General features: G+C 48.9%; 1 protein-coding gene across 3 annotated transcripts in view; it reads right to left on the bottom strand.

The window, feature by feature from the left end:
* pxdn (peroxidasin) overlaps positions 1-12566 on the bottom strand; it is a 35353-nt gene that overhangs the window by 15695 nt on the left and 7092 nt on the right. Inside the window, exons 2-7 of one of the 3 annotated variants that reach the window (XM_086273698.1) lie at positions 10884-10955; positions 10587-10658; positions 7763-7834; positions 3514-3585; positions 2278-2349; positions 901-1070 (exon numbers count right to left, since the gene is read on the bottom strand). In XM_086273698.1, the coding sequence (XP_086129824.1) occupies positions 901-1070; positions 2278-2349; positions 3514-3585; positions 7763-7834; positions 10587-10658; positions 10884-10955 (530 nt within the window). Of the gene's footprint in view, positions 1-900; positions 1071-2277; positions 2350-3513; positions 3586-7762; positions 7835-9327; positions 9384-10586; positions 10659-10883; positions 10956-12566 lie in introns of those variants that run through there. The other 2 variants (XM_086273699.1, XM_086273700.1) reach the window with 2 other exon arrangements.

Raw genomic sequence — 12566 nt, 5'->3', positions numbered from 1 at the left:
ATGTGGCGGAGACACAAGCAGCTGCCAGCCGGCTCAGCGTGCAGCCATGGCCGCAGGAAATGCAGAACTGAGACGGCGGGATTTACAGCTGCTCATAAAACCGGGTGAACATCAGGACACAGACGAGCGAGGAAAAGCAGTTCAACCTGAGCTGAAGCAGCCTCTCTGTGACAGAGCTCAACAGATTTTCTTCTTCTCTTTTGTTTTACGGCACTCAGCTGCACAGAAATGAAACTTTACAGAGTTCACTTGTTAACTGATGAAACAACTTTAAATAAAATATGAATTTTTGTGTCGACTGATGAGAAAAACAAGCAAAATACTAACATGACGGTTTCACACCAGACTAAACACTTCTCAAACTAAAGTGTCTCACAATGAGGACAAAGGCCTCCTGTGGGCCTCCATCCTCACACACACACACACACACACACACACACACACACACACACACACAGCTATCAGCCAGCCCATCTCAGCAGCTGCTGGTGGTCTGACGCAGGGCCCACAGACACGTTGAGCTCCCTTCGCCCTCAGACTGTTTGTGGTGTGTGAAGGATGGAAGTGGGGGCTGCAGACACAAAGAGAGGATACACCTGTGTGTGTCTCAGCTTACCTGCAGGGAGGGGGGCTGGGGGGGCTGTCTGAGAGTTTGCAGAGTTTGGCTATAAAAATAAGTGGATGTGTGTAACGCATGACTTCCGACGTGCTTCCTGTTAGGCTCCAAAGTCTTGAAGCTTTCTGCTTCCTTTGTCCAGCAGAGATGAGAGGAGACGTTCAGGAAACCAGGAATGCAAGCTGCACATCCAGCTGCTGTTAAACAGCTGTAACTTCTCCACTTTATAGCCAGTGATGGGGGGAGACTGTTTCTATAACTCATTCTGTAACTGTTCTCAGTACCGCAGTTGAGCTCCTCAGCGGTGAGCGTCGCCACCGATCTGCCCTGCAGGCGGCTCGGGTAGTCGCAGGTGGCAGCAGCCTGAGCGTTGCCCGACTCGGCGTACTGCTTCAGCAGGTCGGCCAGCCAAAGCAGCTCGCAGTCACAGTTCAAGGAGTTGGAATCCAGTCGCCTGCACACACAGAAACACAGAGACAAGTGGGCATGTGTGGATAGATGGAGCCCGCAGTCTGGATAAGCAGTAAACCCTCCCTCACACTGGACACGCCCCCTTCCTGACGTGAGCACAGGTTTTTCAGGGACGAGGCTCTCGAATATTTATTTGAATCTAAAACTTCACAAATGACCGAGGCTCATTTATAAGTAATAAAGGAAACCTGGTTATTGTTGTGGAGCCTCCTCCACCTGCTCATAGCTCTGTATGTTTATTTGCTCTACATCAGCATCATGATTACTGAGACCCAAACTCCTCCGCTCATGTCTGAGCCAGCTGCAGTACCTCTAGCATCCAGCAGGGGCTCCAGCAGTGAGTCAGTCTGCTTAAATTTTAATAAGGCTTAAAGTTTGCAAACTGGGGGCGTGGCCTCTTTGACTGACAGGTGGTTGGTGACACAGGTGGCAGCAGCTCGCTGTCTGCTAACAGGACCTCTGAGCAGTGTCTGTGCTGTTGGAGCATTTTAACGATGTCATGTGACCAATAACATCGCTGCTGTACTAACAGCAGCTCCAGTTTCACTGTTTGGACACAGATACATGTCTGCTTGCATCATCTGGTCACCTCTGGCTCCACAAAAGCAACATGGCGGCAGCGCTGTAAACGGCGTGCGGCACAACGTGACGTCTGGAATCAAAGAGCTGCAGGCTGTTTGGTAACTAAAGCAAACAGGAAGTCTCTGTTTGGTAATCAGAGTCCTCTGAGACACACAAACATGCTGTGATGACATCGTTATTACCCAGGAAAATATGCAGAGCGGTAGGCGGGGCTGTGCGACCATGTAAGCATGTCTGTTCCTAATGACATCATGTAGATCCTGTGGCTCAGGAGGATTCACAGAAACGTGTTTATTATGAACACTTACTCGTGAGCCGGAGAGACACGACAGAAAATAAAGAAAAGCACAAACTCTAAAGACTTCGTATTCTCTTAAATGGAGTCATTTATATGAGCGACGTCTCAGATGGACTCAGATCTGCTGCAGCTCAACGGGAGGAAAAGCTGTGGGAGGGCCGAGCGCTGCAGGCGAGCGTGAGAACAGCGCGCTGCAGGCGAGCGTGAGAACAGCGCGCTGCGGTTTCATGGCATCTAACCGATAAACACGCCTGTCTGATAGTGAGCACAGAGTCTCGCATGTGTTTGTGAGCTTGTCTTTTCCACTTACAGTCGCTTCATGGCCTGAAGATGAGAGAAAGTTCCCGGCACCAGCTGGGTGATCCTGTTGTTGTGCAGAAACCTGAGAGAGGCAGAAAAACATCACAGTCGTCAAGCAGGAATCTGTCGTTTCAGTGAGGAAACACTCTGAGGGCTCACACAGTCCCAAAATCGATCTGCTCGACTAATAACAGGACATATTTGCCTTTAATAGCATCTTTTGGGATGGGAGAAGAAATATGATCGTTTTCCCAGATGATGACTCACGCTGGCTAAAACGCAGGCATGAAAACATTTTCCTGTGTACACGAGTCTCGGGCCAAACACATTTTTAATACTACAAAATGACATTAATTTTCCATCCCGCCCTCAGGAACGCCATCCTGCTCTCCATCTCTCTCTCGATGCTTTGACCGCAGAGAAATTTCCCAACCATGACCGGAGTGTGCGCCTGGGAATTCCACCCTCAGGTGTTTTCCCCGTGCAGCAGGTGTCCTTCCTCTCCTTTACTCAGGAGACTGGGAGGAGTGGAAACCCTGCTGGCTCATAAACAGTGAAAGAGATCAGGACACCTGCTGCCGATCGCTCGTCACGCCTGAAAGTCGGCACACGTCTGTGCGCGCCGCGTTTACACTGTAAGGAGGTGCTTACAGTGTGCACAGCACAGGCAGTGCACTGCTGCAGGATAGTTAAACTGGGATGTATCCCATAATACTGATGGTCAAAACTGGTCAGGCAAAAATAATCACACTTGATTTGTCTCAAAACTGCTGAAGAAATAGTGAAAGCCAAAGTCGAGGTCCTGAAACCGTGTGTGTGTGGAGGGGGAGGGGCTTAGCACACAGCCCTGCACACCCTGCAGCACACACATGCAGGGAGCGACGGTGCTACCAACCCTGCACGATTTCCTGCAGCCGTTCCTCAGAAACCGTCCTGCAGCCTCTGACATCAGTGAAATGTCTGAGCGCTCTTCCAGTCCACATTCCTTCAGCTGAAGGATGTTCGAGCGCTTCCTGGCATGTACCGTCTGCTTCAAATTCAGATCTGGGCTCCGCGAGCCTCTCCGTTCTTTCTTTCCAAGCCATTCCTTCCATTCCCCGCCAACTACATCATGCTAGTTATTGCTTTCTGGTTTCTATCAACTGTCACAGTAAATCCAGTCGCACCGGTGGCTCTATTATTCCACGGATCTTAAAATTACCGTTCGGAAAAGCTTTTGGTGAACGCTCAGGCAGGATGAACTTACAGTCGCTCCAGCTTTGGTAGATGAGTGAAGGACTCTGGTTCCAAGGACTCGATGTTGTTGAAGTGCAGGTACCTGCAGAAGAGAGCAGAATGTAGATAAAGCAGAGTAAAACTGGATTATGTGATCTTAGTGTCCTGATGAGCTTCACCGGCTCTTATCTTAAAGCTACAGGGCCAGATTTACTTCGCGCAGGCTGCAACCATGAAGATGCTACAGAGGGAGAGCAAAGGTTTGGGTTGTAATATGAAGAAGGTCTGATGAGGTCACACAAACACAGGGCAGCGTTAACTCGTCTCTGCCTCTTTGGAAACCGCCGCCTGTTAGGATCATGGAGGCAGCTCTGAGAGAATCAATGATTTTATCATCAGGGCAAACTGATGGAAACTGGTGGGGTCTCTGAGGCTGGGCAGCAGGCAGCCATCCCGCAGGATGTGCAGAAGAAGAACACTGAGCATTACTGTCAGACCCACGTGTGTTAATGACGTTAGAGCGCTACGTGCATGAGCGTGCACGCTGTCATTGTTCTCTCCGTGCTGCATGAGGCCGCAGGGATTTATTAAAGTCAGAGGAAGGAATCTGACTCACAGCCAACTGTGGCCAACAAACAGACTGAAAAATCACAGATTACAGCCAGCACAGCACGCCGTGACGCTGCGATGGTGCAGCCTGATGGAAACCTTCACAAGGCACCTTTGTGTGGTTTAAATGCTCTAAATCAAGTGGAACAATTAATTAACTGTACCCAGACCTTTGTGTAACAAACGCCACCGACACTCGTTTGTAAATCACAAAAGTACTTTTTAAAGCTGAAGCAGTCTTTAGTAAATCTGGCTCTTTGTCTACAGCAGGGGCCTCGAGGGCCGGGGTCCTGCAGGTTTTAGTTCTCAGCCTGGGTCAGCACACCAGAGTCACATGATCAGTTCATTACCAGCCTCTAGAGACGAGGTTAACTGAGCTGTGTTGGATCGAGGACACGTCTGAAACCTGCAGGACACCCTCGAGGCCTGCAGTTGGACACCCCCTTGTGTTTGTCTGTGTGACTCTCTATCATTGATTCTGAGTGAAAAGCAGGGACGCTGATTGTTTACTGGAGAGCAAACAGAATGAAGCTCATATACAAGATTGGGGTAAACAAATCCAACAGCTGTGAGGTTCAGCCGGGTGAGGGTCAGAGCAGCAGAGCAGACGTCATGTACACCACACCTTTGAGTTTAGAACAGAAACACCTCCAGACGAGCGCACCGATCGTATCGTCACACTTTCAGAACCATCCCAGTGTGGCTGCTACGGGAACCAAACAAACGCAGACGAGCTGGAAATATTTAACTCGGTGAAACGTTTCCTCGAACGTGTCGCGAAAGCCTGTCAGCTCTGCCGAAGCCTCCAACACTCAGAGAGGGAGGAGCTTACTGTCGCTGTCTGAGGCGCGACTCGTTTCACTTTTATACAAAGAACAAAACGCAGAACCAGGAGAAACTCAGACACAGGTCAGTGCTGAAAGCAGGTTATCACTGCTCATTCAAGCTTTCCTTGTACTGAAGGAAGGAAGCAGCGGGCGTCCGAGGCACCTGATGTCCCAGTGTTGGTTTGTGGATCATCACAATTCATGTTTGTCGAGGTTTCAAGTGCACAGTCACTAGGGCTGCCACAAACGATTATTTTGATAGTCGACTAGTCACCGATTATTTTTGCGATTAGTCGACTAATCAGATCATCATTCATTGGATGTAAAACGTACAGCTTATTGCACCAGCAGCACCTGCTCTTATATAACCATCATTAGCTTACAGCTTTAAGTGTTTAAGGTATGTGCTAACTAAAAATAAAGACAAGATGATAGTTTATTAAATTTTAATGAAATGTGCAGATTGTTTCGGTGAAGTTTAATAAACTCCTTGCTATCTAAAATATAACGGGACACCGGAGTAAATTTTCCAGCATCTCACACTTCTGATAATCAGCTGTCTGCTTGACATTTATTCAGCTGTGTAAAAACGTTAATCTCAGCCAAACCGATTTATTCAGGAACAAATAAAATACTAAAAAAAAGCCAAACAATAACATTTTAAGTTATCTAAGTGCCTTATATATCATGTTTAACCTGAGTAGTGAAAGACGGCGGTGGGTTTGAAGCCGGGAGTCCGGTGTTCTCACGGCTCTAGTGAGCCTTGACCCCGGCTCGCTATCGAGCTAGTGGGTAACAGACGTCTCCGAAAACGTCGGAGCGCTTTTGAAAATATGTGGTGTCCTGATAAACTGAGCAGATATTTGAGGTTTACACAGCTACATTCTCGCCTGAAAATATATTAAACGTTTATTTTGTGACCCAGAAAGAATAATAAGAGTAATATTAAAACTAACTAGCTGCTGCCATTGTTGGAAACTAAGCTGGGCCGCGCTATGAATTCTGGGACACAGCTTCTTCTTCTTCGGGGTTTAACGGCAGCTGGCATCCTTGTACATGCAGTGCTGCCATCTTCTGTTTCAGTCCGTTATTACACTCTTAAATCCTACTACTTATTCCTGTGTCTTTTGTGATCTTACAAAGCTTCAAACGAGCGTCGACTATTAAATTAGTCGTCGACGATTGTGATAGTCGACTAATCGTGGCAGCCCTAACAGTCACACTGCTGTGATGTCATAGTTGTGCAACTGCTTACGTCCACTCAGCAAAAAATTTTAAAAAATTGGGCGCTCAAGGTCCGAGTCGGGGTCAGGGTTGGAAGTTCGGTGGGTGGGGGGTGATGATGCAAAACTATGACATCACTACAGCGTTATTTCCAACATTACGATGACGATCCAGGCACCCTCGCGTACACGGGGACATCAGTAACTCTCCGTCTGAGCACGCTCAGTTACAGCGATGACATAAAACGGTGGAGTTACCGATGATGTTCTGGGCGTTTTAAAATTTCATTTTTCTAGATTTGACTGAAAAACTGTCACCGATACGTGACTCCCATCACGTCTGCCGACAGGCTGATGTCATCGGTGATCAGCTGATAACTCATGAATCCGCGGCTCTCTGGGCTGTGACGCGTTCAGCCCTGAGGTTTCTTCGCTCCGGTGTCGTCACAGGTCCGATTCCCTGACAAACCGCAGGCACGCTGATAAACTCGAACGGCGCACGCTGTTGGGCTACTCTTCAGCCTTTGGCATGCGTCGCCCGATGATGCAGGACCATTAAAACTCAAAACCCACATATACGTAAACTCAAAACAGATGTTGGAGTGCACTTGGTGAATTGGCCGTTTGTTCTCTGTTGCAGCGAAGAACAGTGAGTCACAGGCTCCTCACAGATTACTGAGCCTGAGTTTCTCAGCAGACGCAGCAGAAAGAGCAGCAGAAGCCTAACAGCAGACCATCGGCACATTTACGACCTCGTGTACAGCCACACATACGTCTGTCGGACATGCAGGTTTACGGAGCTCGACGTGTTTCTGACAGGCAGGATTTGCATCACACAGATTAAACACACACGATGCAGATTTCACACAAAGAAACAGCAAATTTACAGCGAATCAGAGCAGGAGCTGTTTCTGCAGCGGGACAGAAGCGAGTCAGGCTGTGGCGTGCAGACACGCTGCTCCACAGCAGCCGTGCTGGACGTCCCAGCAGCGCAGGTGAATTCATGCTGCAAGCTTCACAGGAGGGAGGGGCGCAACGTCGCCGCCATCCTGACCGCACGGCATGAAGCCAGTGTTTCCCCCACTCATGTCCAGGTTTCACAGTACATGTGGTTGTTAATGCTCAGATCAGCTGATCTGAAGAACGCACACTGAGTCGGGATCTGAGTTTGTGATCTGGCTTCAGTAAACCTAACGACGTTCACCCTTGAGGGCCAACGGAGGAACTGTGACGAGTGCACGTGAAACAGGCGGAGTCCATCCTTCGGTTTGTGTTAGAGGGGGGGGGGCAGCTGTGGAGGAAACACTGGTGACTCATGCAGAAAGGGTCACGGGAGGCAAGCGCAGCTGCGAGGGGGCTGCAGTCACGGCATGCACGGTGGCAGGAAGGGTGGGCGTAGCACACTGTGGGGGAAACATGACACCTGCAAAGTCTGCAGTCATGCCACAAGAACATGCTCGCAGATAACACGTCACATGACGGAGACTTTGCCAGGCTTTATGGAGTGTTTGTTTTTCAGGAAGGGGGGAGGGGGTGGAGGCATTTACAGCTGGAGAAGAGAAGGAGGAGGAGTGGTGCTGCGAGCAGAAGGAAAAGGTGGAAGAGGAAGTAGGTCACTTACAGTTGCTCAAGAGAGACAAGCCCCTTAAATGCTTGTCTGTCAATTGATTGGATTTCATTCTTGTACAAATAGCTGGAAGGAGAGATAATCAGCATCATTAGTAACACACACACACACACACACACACACACACACACAGAAAGGATAAACGTTTGCTGTCTGTAGAAGTATTCAGACGTGTCTCGGGGGCGGAGCCCGTCCTGCTTCACATGGACAGGTGTGGTCAGCAGGTGAGTGTTTGGGGCAGCAAACGGTTCAAGCTTCAGGTGAGACGATCTCTGCGAGCACCGCCCGGCAACGCGAGCTTTCTTAAACTCTCTGAGATGTTTTACGACACGGTTGATCCTGATCCTAAACATCTACTACTGCAGAGGTGGGGGGTGTGGCCTGTGTGCGTGTAACGGGAACAAAGTGACAGATGAGCGTTGATGACAGCATTACAACTTTTCACCTGAAAACTTAAAAACATGAACTTTTTACAGGCAGGGGAAGTGGAGCTGTGCTGGTTCTCACAGCTCTCAGGTCTCCTGTTCCTGTGCTGCACGACCTTTGACATGTGCATGTTTTTTCTCCGTGGCACATGTGAAAGAAATGCGACAAAAAATAAGAGCTAATGACTGCCTGACCTTTCACCTCCCTCCTCAGTCCACTCGTGACGAGCTGTTCTTTGCACGTCTGCCTGACTCACGGTGTCGGTCGGGCTTCACGCCACCGCTCGGCAGTGACGTCTCCCCGAGCTGCGTTCATTGGACTTTGTTGTTGTAGTGATCGTTTTCATGGAAATGAAGCAGAACCACAGCCCGGCTGCTCCCTTTAGCTCGACAGCTGAGTTTATCACAGTAATAAAATCAGGAAGAATTTTTTCTCCCGCAGGAAAACCTTCAATCTTCACTGGAATTTACGGGAGGATTCGTGGGAACGCCATCTCAGCCCATAATCTCGGTGAGGACTTCGTCAGAACTCAGATCTGCTTTCTGTCCCAATCAGAGCTGCTCACGCCCACACAGGGGGGAGGGGCCAGGGGGAGGGGCCAGAGGAGGACAGAAGGGAGGATACAGAGGGGAGGACACAGTGTGGAGGACACAGAAGAAAGGACACAGAGGGGAGGACACAGAGAGGAGGACACAGAGAGGAAGACACAGAGGGGAGGACACAGAGAGGAAGACACAGTGTGGAGGACACAGAGAGGAGGACACAGAGGGGAGGACACAGAGAGGAAGACACAGTGTGGAGGACAGAGGGGAGGACCAGTAGCCTGTCAGACTCACAGTCCTGGTTATGCTAACAGCTAATGAGCACGTGTTACATCGCTGTGTAACGACCGCTGGCAGTGCGGCGGCGGTGGGAGCGTGCGCGGTTGCCTCATGAGTTTAATAGCACAACATGATTGTGGGGAAGAATGAGGGCCCACCCTGCTGCCCCCCCTCTGTTCTCTGCACTCAGCTTTGCTCTGCTGCACGAAGCAGTAAAACGCCTCCTAAACACTAAAGTGGACAACACACTACCTCCCCCTCCAAGCACCTCGCTACCTACTGACACAGCCAACTATCGAGGTGCGCACCAACCTCTACAGTCATCATCATCATCAGCATGAGCTCCTCTATGAAAGCACAGGTTTTGGCAGTTTGCAGGTCTTGCTGTGTTAACTCACAATCCTCTCAGGAGTGGACGTCCCATAAAAATTCACCCTGAGGTCAGACCTCAGACTCTCTCTAAAACAACATGGCAGCGTAGGGTTGCACGACCTGAAGAAGAGCGGCCCAAAGCCCGCCCACAGTGATGACACAGACCGATCACTGCAGGTTACTGCTGCTGAAGGAGGAGCTACAAGCTGCTGAGTCGGGACCGGACTCCACAGGTTCTCCAAAGGTTCTCCACATATGCATAATAAAGAAAACAAAATGAAGCACTAAAGAGAGAGCTTACAGGACGGAGCTGAAGAAGGACTAAATAAAGAGGAGTGCTGGGGGGAGGTGCTGTACGGTTGTAAGGAAGTGAAGAGGTGAGAAGAGTGTGTGTGTGTGTGGGGGGGGGGGGGCATCTTCAAAGGGTCAGTTCTTCACCTCCACTGTGCTTTAAAGTGAGCTCTGTAATCAAAGCAGCTGAGGATTTCATTACAACATGAAAGTGTGTGTGTGCGTGTGTGAGTGTTTGTGTGTGTGTGAGCGTGTGTCTGTGTGTGTGTGTGTGTGAGCGTGTGTGTGTGTGTGTGTGTGTGTGTGTGTGTGTGTGTGAGCGTGTGTCTGTGTGTGTGTGTGTGTGTGAGCGTGTGTCTGTGTCTGTGTGTGTGTGTGGAGGGGGGCATGTATTTCAGGAATGTGTATGTTTGCTCTCTGGCTTACTGAGTAGAAACGGCTGTGGGGTGGGGGTGGGGGGGGATCAGGGACGTTTGGTTTCTACATGTTTCAGGTCACTTGGGCTCCATCATCTCCATGACTAAAGAGCGGTCAGCGGGGCTGATCTGGGATCAGAGCAGGGGAACTAAAGATGGCGTTAAGTTTCCGATGTTTGGCGCTGACAGTCGAGTTGAGCTCTCGACTGCGAGCTCAGCTGAGGCCGCGGGATGATCGCGCGCGTGACTCACAAAGCCAAGCCCGAGGCTTCACACGCCTGCAGGTCACCGCGTCCAGACACATAAGTACAGAGGATCAGACAAAAGGAGGCCTTTCATTCGCACAATTTCCGCAACGCAGCCTCAGCCGTCCACGGCTTCTGAAGCGCCCGGCGAGGCTTGTTCCAGCACGAGCGCCTTTCTGCTGACTGAGCGAAAAGCTTCTGAGAACAGTCTGACACAGCAAACACAGGAAGTGACGGCTGAACTCACAGATATTTGAGGTTTTCCAGGTCTTCGAACGCCCCCCTGGGGATCCTCCGGATGTGATTGTTGTTGAGAAGGCTGAGGGGAAACAAACAAACTGCTTCAGTGTCAGTGCCTGTACTGTGTTAGCTTAGCAAAGAGCCGCAGCAGGTCAGAGGTGCAAAGCGAGCTCAGGTGAGACGTTCAATTCCTCGAGCCGACCTGCACGCGTGCGAAAGCAGCAGAACGAGGCATGACTGTCAGCATGAACCTTTCAGCTCCGTCGTCACGCTGAGCTCGTGCGTCTGGCTGGAGAACACTTACAGGGTGTTGAGGTTCTTTAGTCGCCTGAAGGAACCCGGCTGTAAATCCTTGATTTTGTTGAACCTCAGGTCTCTGAAAATAGAAGAAAGCATGTTCATAATCAGGAACACGAGCCGAGCATAACATTTATTTATCCATTCAGACCAGTTTGTTCTGGGAGATTTCTATTAAAAAGACAAGACTGGACCATAAAACATCTAAACAGCACATTTTGCACATTTCTGTTGCGCCGTCTTCGTTTCGTTTTTTTGCCATTTTTGCAGGTTATGTAGTCCCGTGTTGACTGTCTGTCATATGTAGCACCATGGTCTCACTGTACACCTGCACATGGCTGAATGACAATAAAGCCACTTGACTTGAGTTCAGACAGACAGGAAACCTGCTGATGCCCACGAGTTCAAGACTCGGCTGTCAGTGCCAGCAGAGGCTTTTTAACCAAGTATGACGTGGACATTTTTACTTATTTAAGTTGTCAGATTACTTTTGAGCCCCTGAGATGAAGGAACTGTTAAACATGTGATCCTCACATTTGTAAACAAATGAATTAAAGCTGAATCTGAGCTGTTTCATTCAAATTCACTGAGACAGAACCAAGTCTGTCCAAGTGTTTATGGACCTGAGTGTAAACGTCTGTTAATTCATGTGCATAGCACGAAACTGATCCAGAAATTACATAATATCACTCATTTCATTTATTTGTGTGTCATTTATTTTTCTTTTTATGCATCTGTGTAAAATAAGTTAATAAATACAGAAACAAATAAAATGGAAATAATTATTTCCTGCTTTATTAATTATTATTATTATTAATTATTTTGTCTGCTTGGACTTTATTCATTCATTTATTTCACTGAATAATTGAATAAATAATAATGCACTGGCATGAATAAAGATCAATAATAATAACGACCTTTATCTTTGTTTTAAATGCTGCTTTTAATAATGAGTTTTGCCAAATGACGATCAGAGAAAATGCAGGAGGAAAATCAATCGATCAATAAAAAGCTAAATGAATAAGCAGCACTTCTATGAAGGCTCAAAATCAGCAAACCTATGAATGCAAAGCTGTGCTTCATTAATAAAACATGCAGGAGAGCAGGATGTAAGTACTGGATAAAAGCTGAACAGGGACCATAAAGTCCAGCGCAGAGCCGCCACGCTCTCATCCTGAGGCATGTCTGGGCGTCTTACTCATGTGGCAGGAATGCTCTTATCGAGCTTTAATCACGAGGACCGATTTAAAGCACATCAGCCCCAAAGATAACAAGCAGAAGGCTTCGTAATGAGCTCAGGCACTAATCAGCCTTAATAAGAGCGAGCGTGCCGTCGGTGCGACGAGCTGAAAACACGCCGCTCCTCCAGCTTGGTGAAATCTGAACGTTGTGTCTTTGGCTCTGAGACATCTGAGCCGTGATGTTCTTTCAGCGCCACAGAGACACGAGCGTCAGGACGGATCCACGAGGCCGAATCGTCACGGAGCTGAGAGTCGAGACAGGAAAATATCAACGCTCCTCCTCCTCTAGAAGAACTCCTCCCCCGGCAGAGCTCCCAGCATTCTTCGTATCCGCCGACCTGGCAGAGGAAGTCATCTGGGTCATTCAGACCCAAACTGACAGACATCCGGCTGCTGAGAGCCCGACAGCCCCCCCAACTCTAAAGACTCATCCTATGAAATCCAAAAAC

Source organism: Aulonocara sp. 'chitande type north' Nkhata Bay, linkage group LG19 (assembly GCF_057382095.1).
Source record: "Aulonocara sp. 'chitande type north' Nkhata Bay isolate Kocher_YH1m ecotype deep benthic linkage group LG19, A_spYH_male_GT1.1, whole genome shotgun sequence".
Classification (NCBI taxonomy): Eukaryota; Metazoa; Chordata; class Actinopteri; order Cichliformes; family Cichlidae; genus Aulonocara; species Aulonocara sp. 'chitande type north' Nkhata Bay.
The sequence above is the reverse complement of the archived record's forward strand: the minus strand, read 5'-3'. Positions and strand labels throughout refer to the sequence as shown.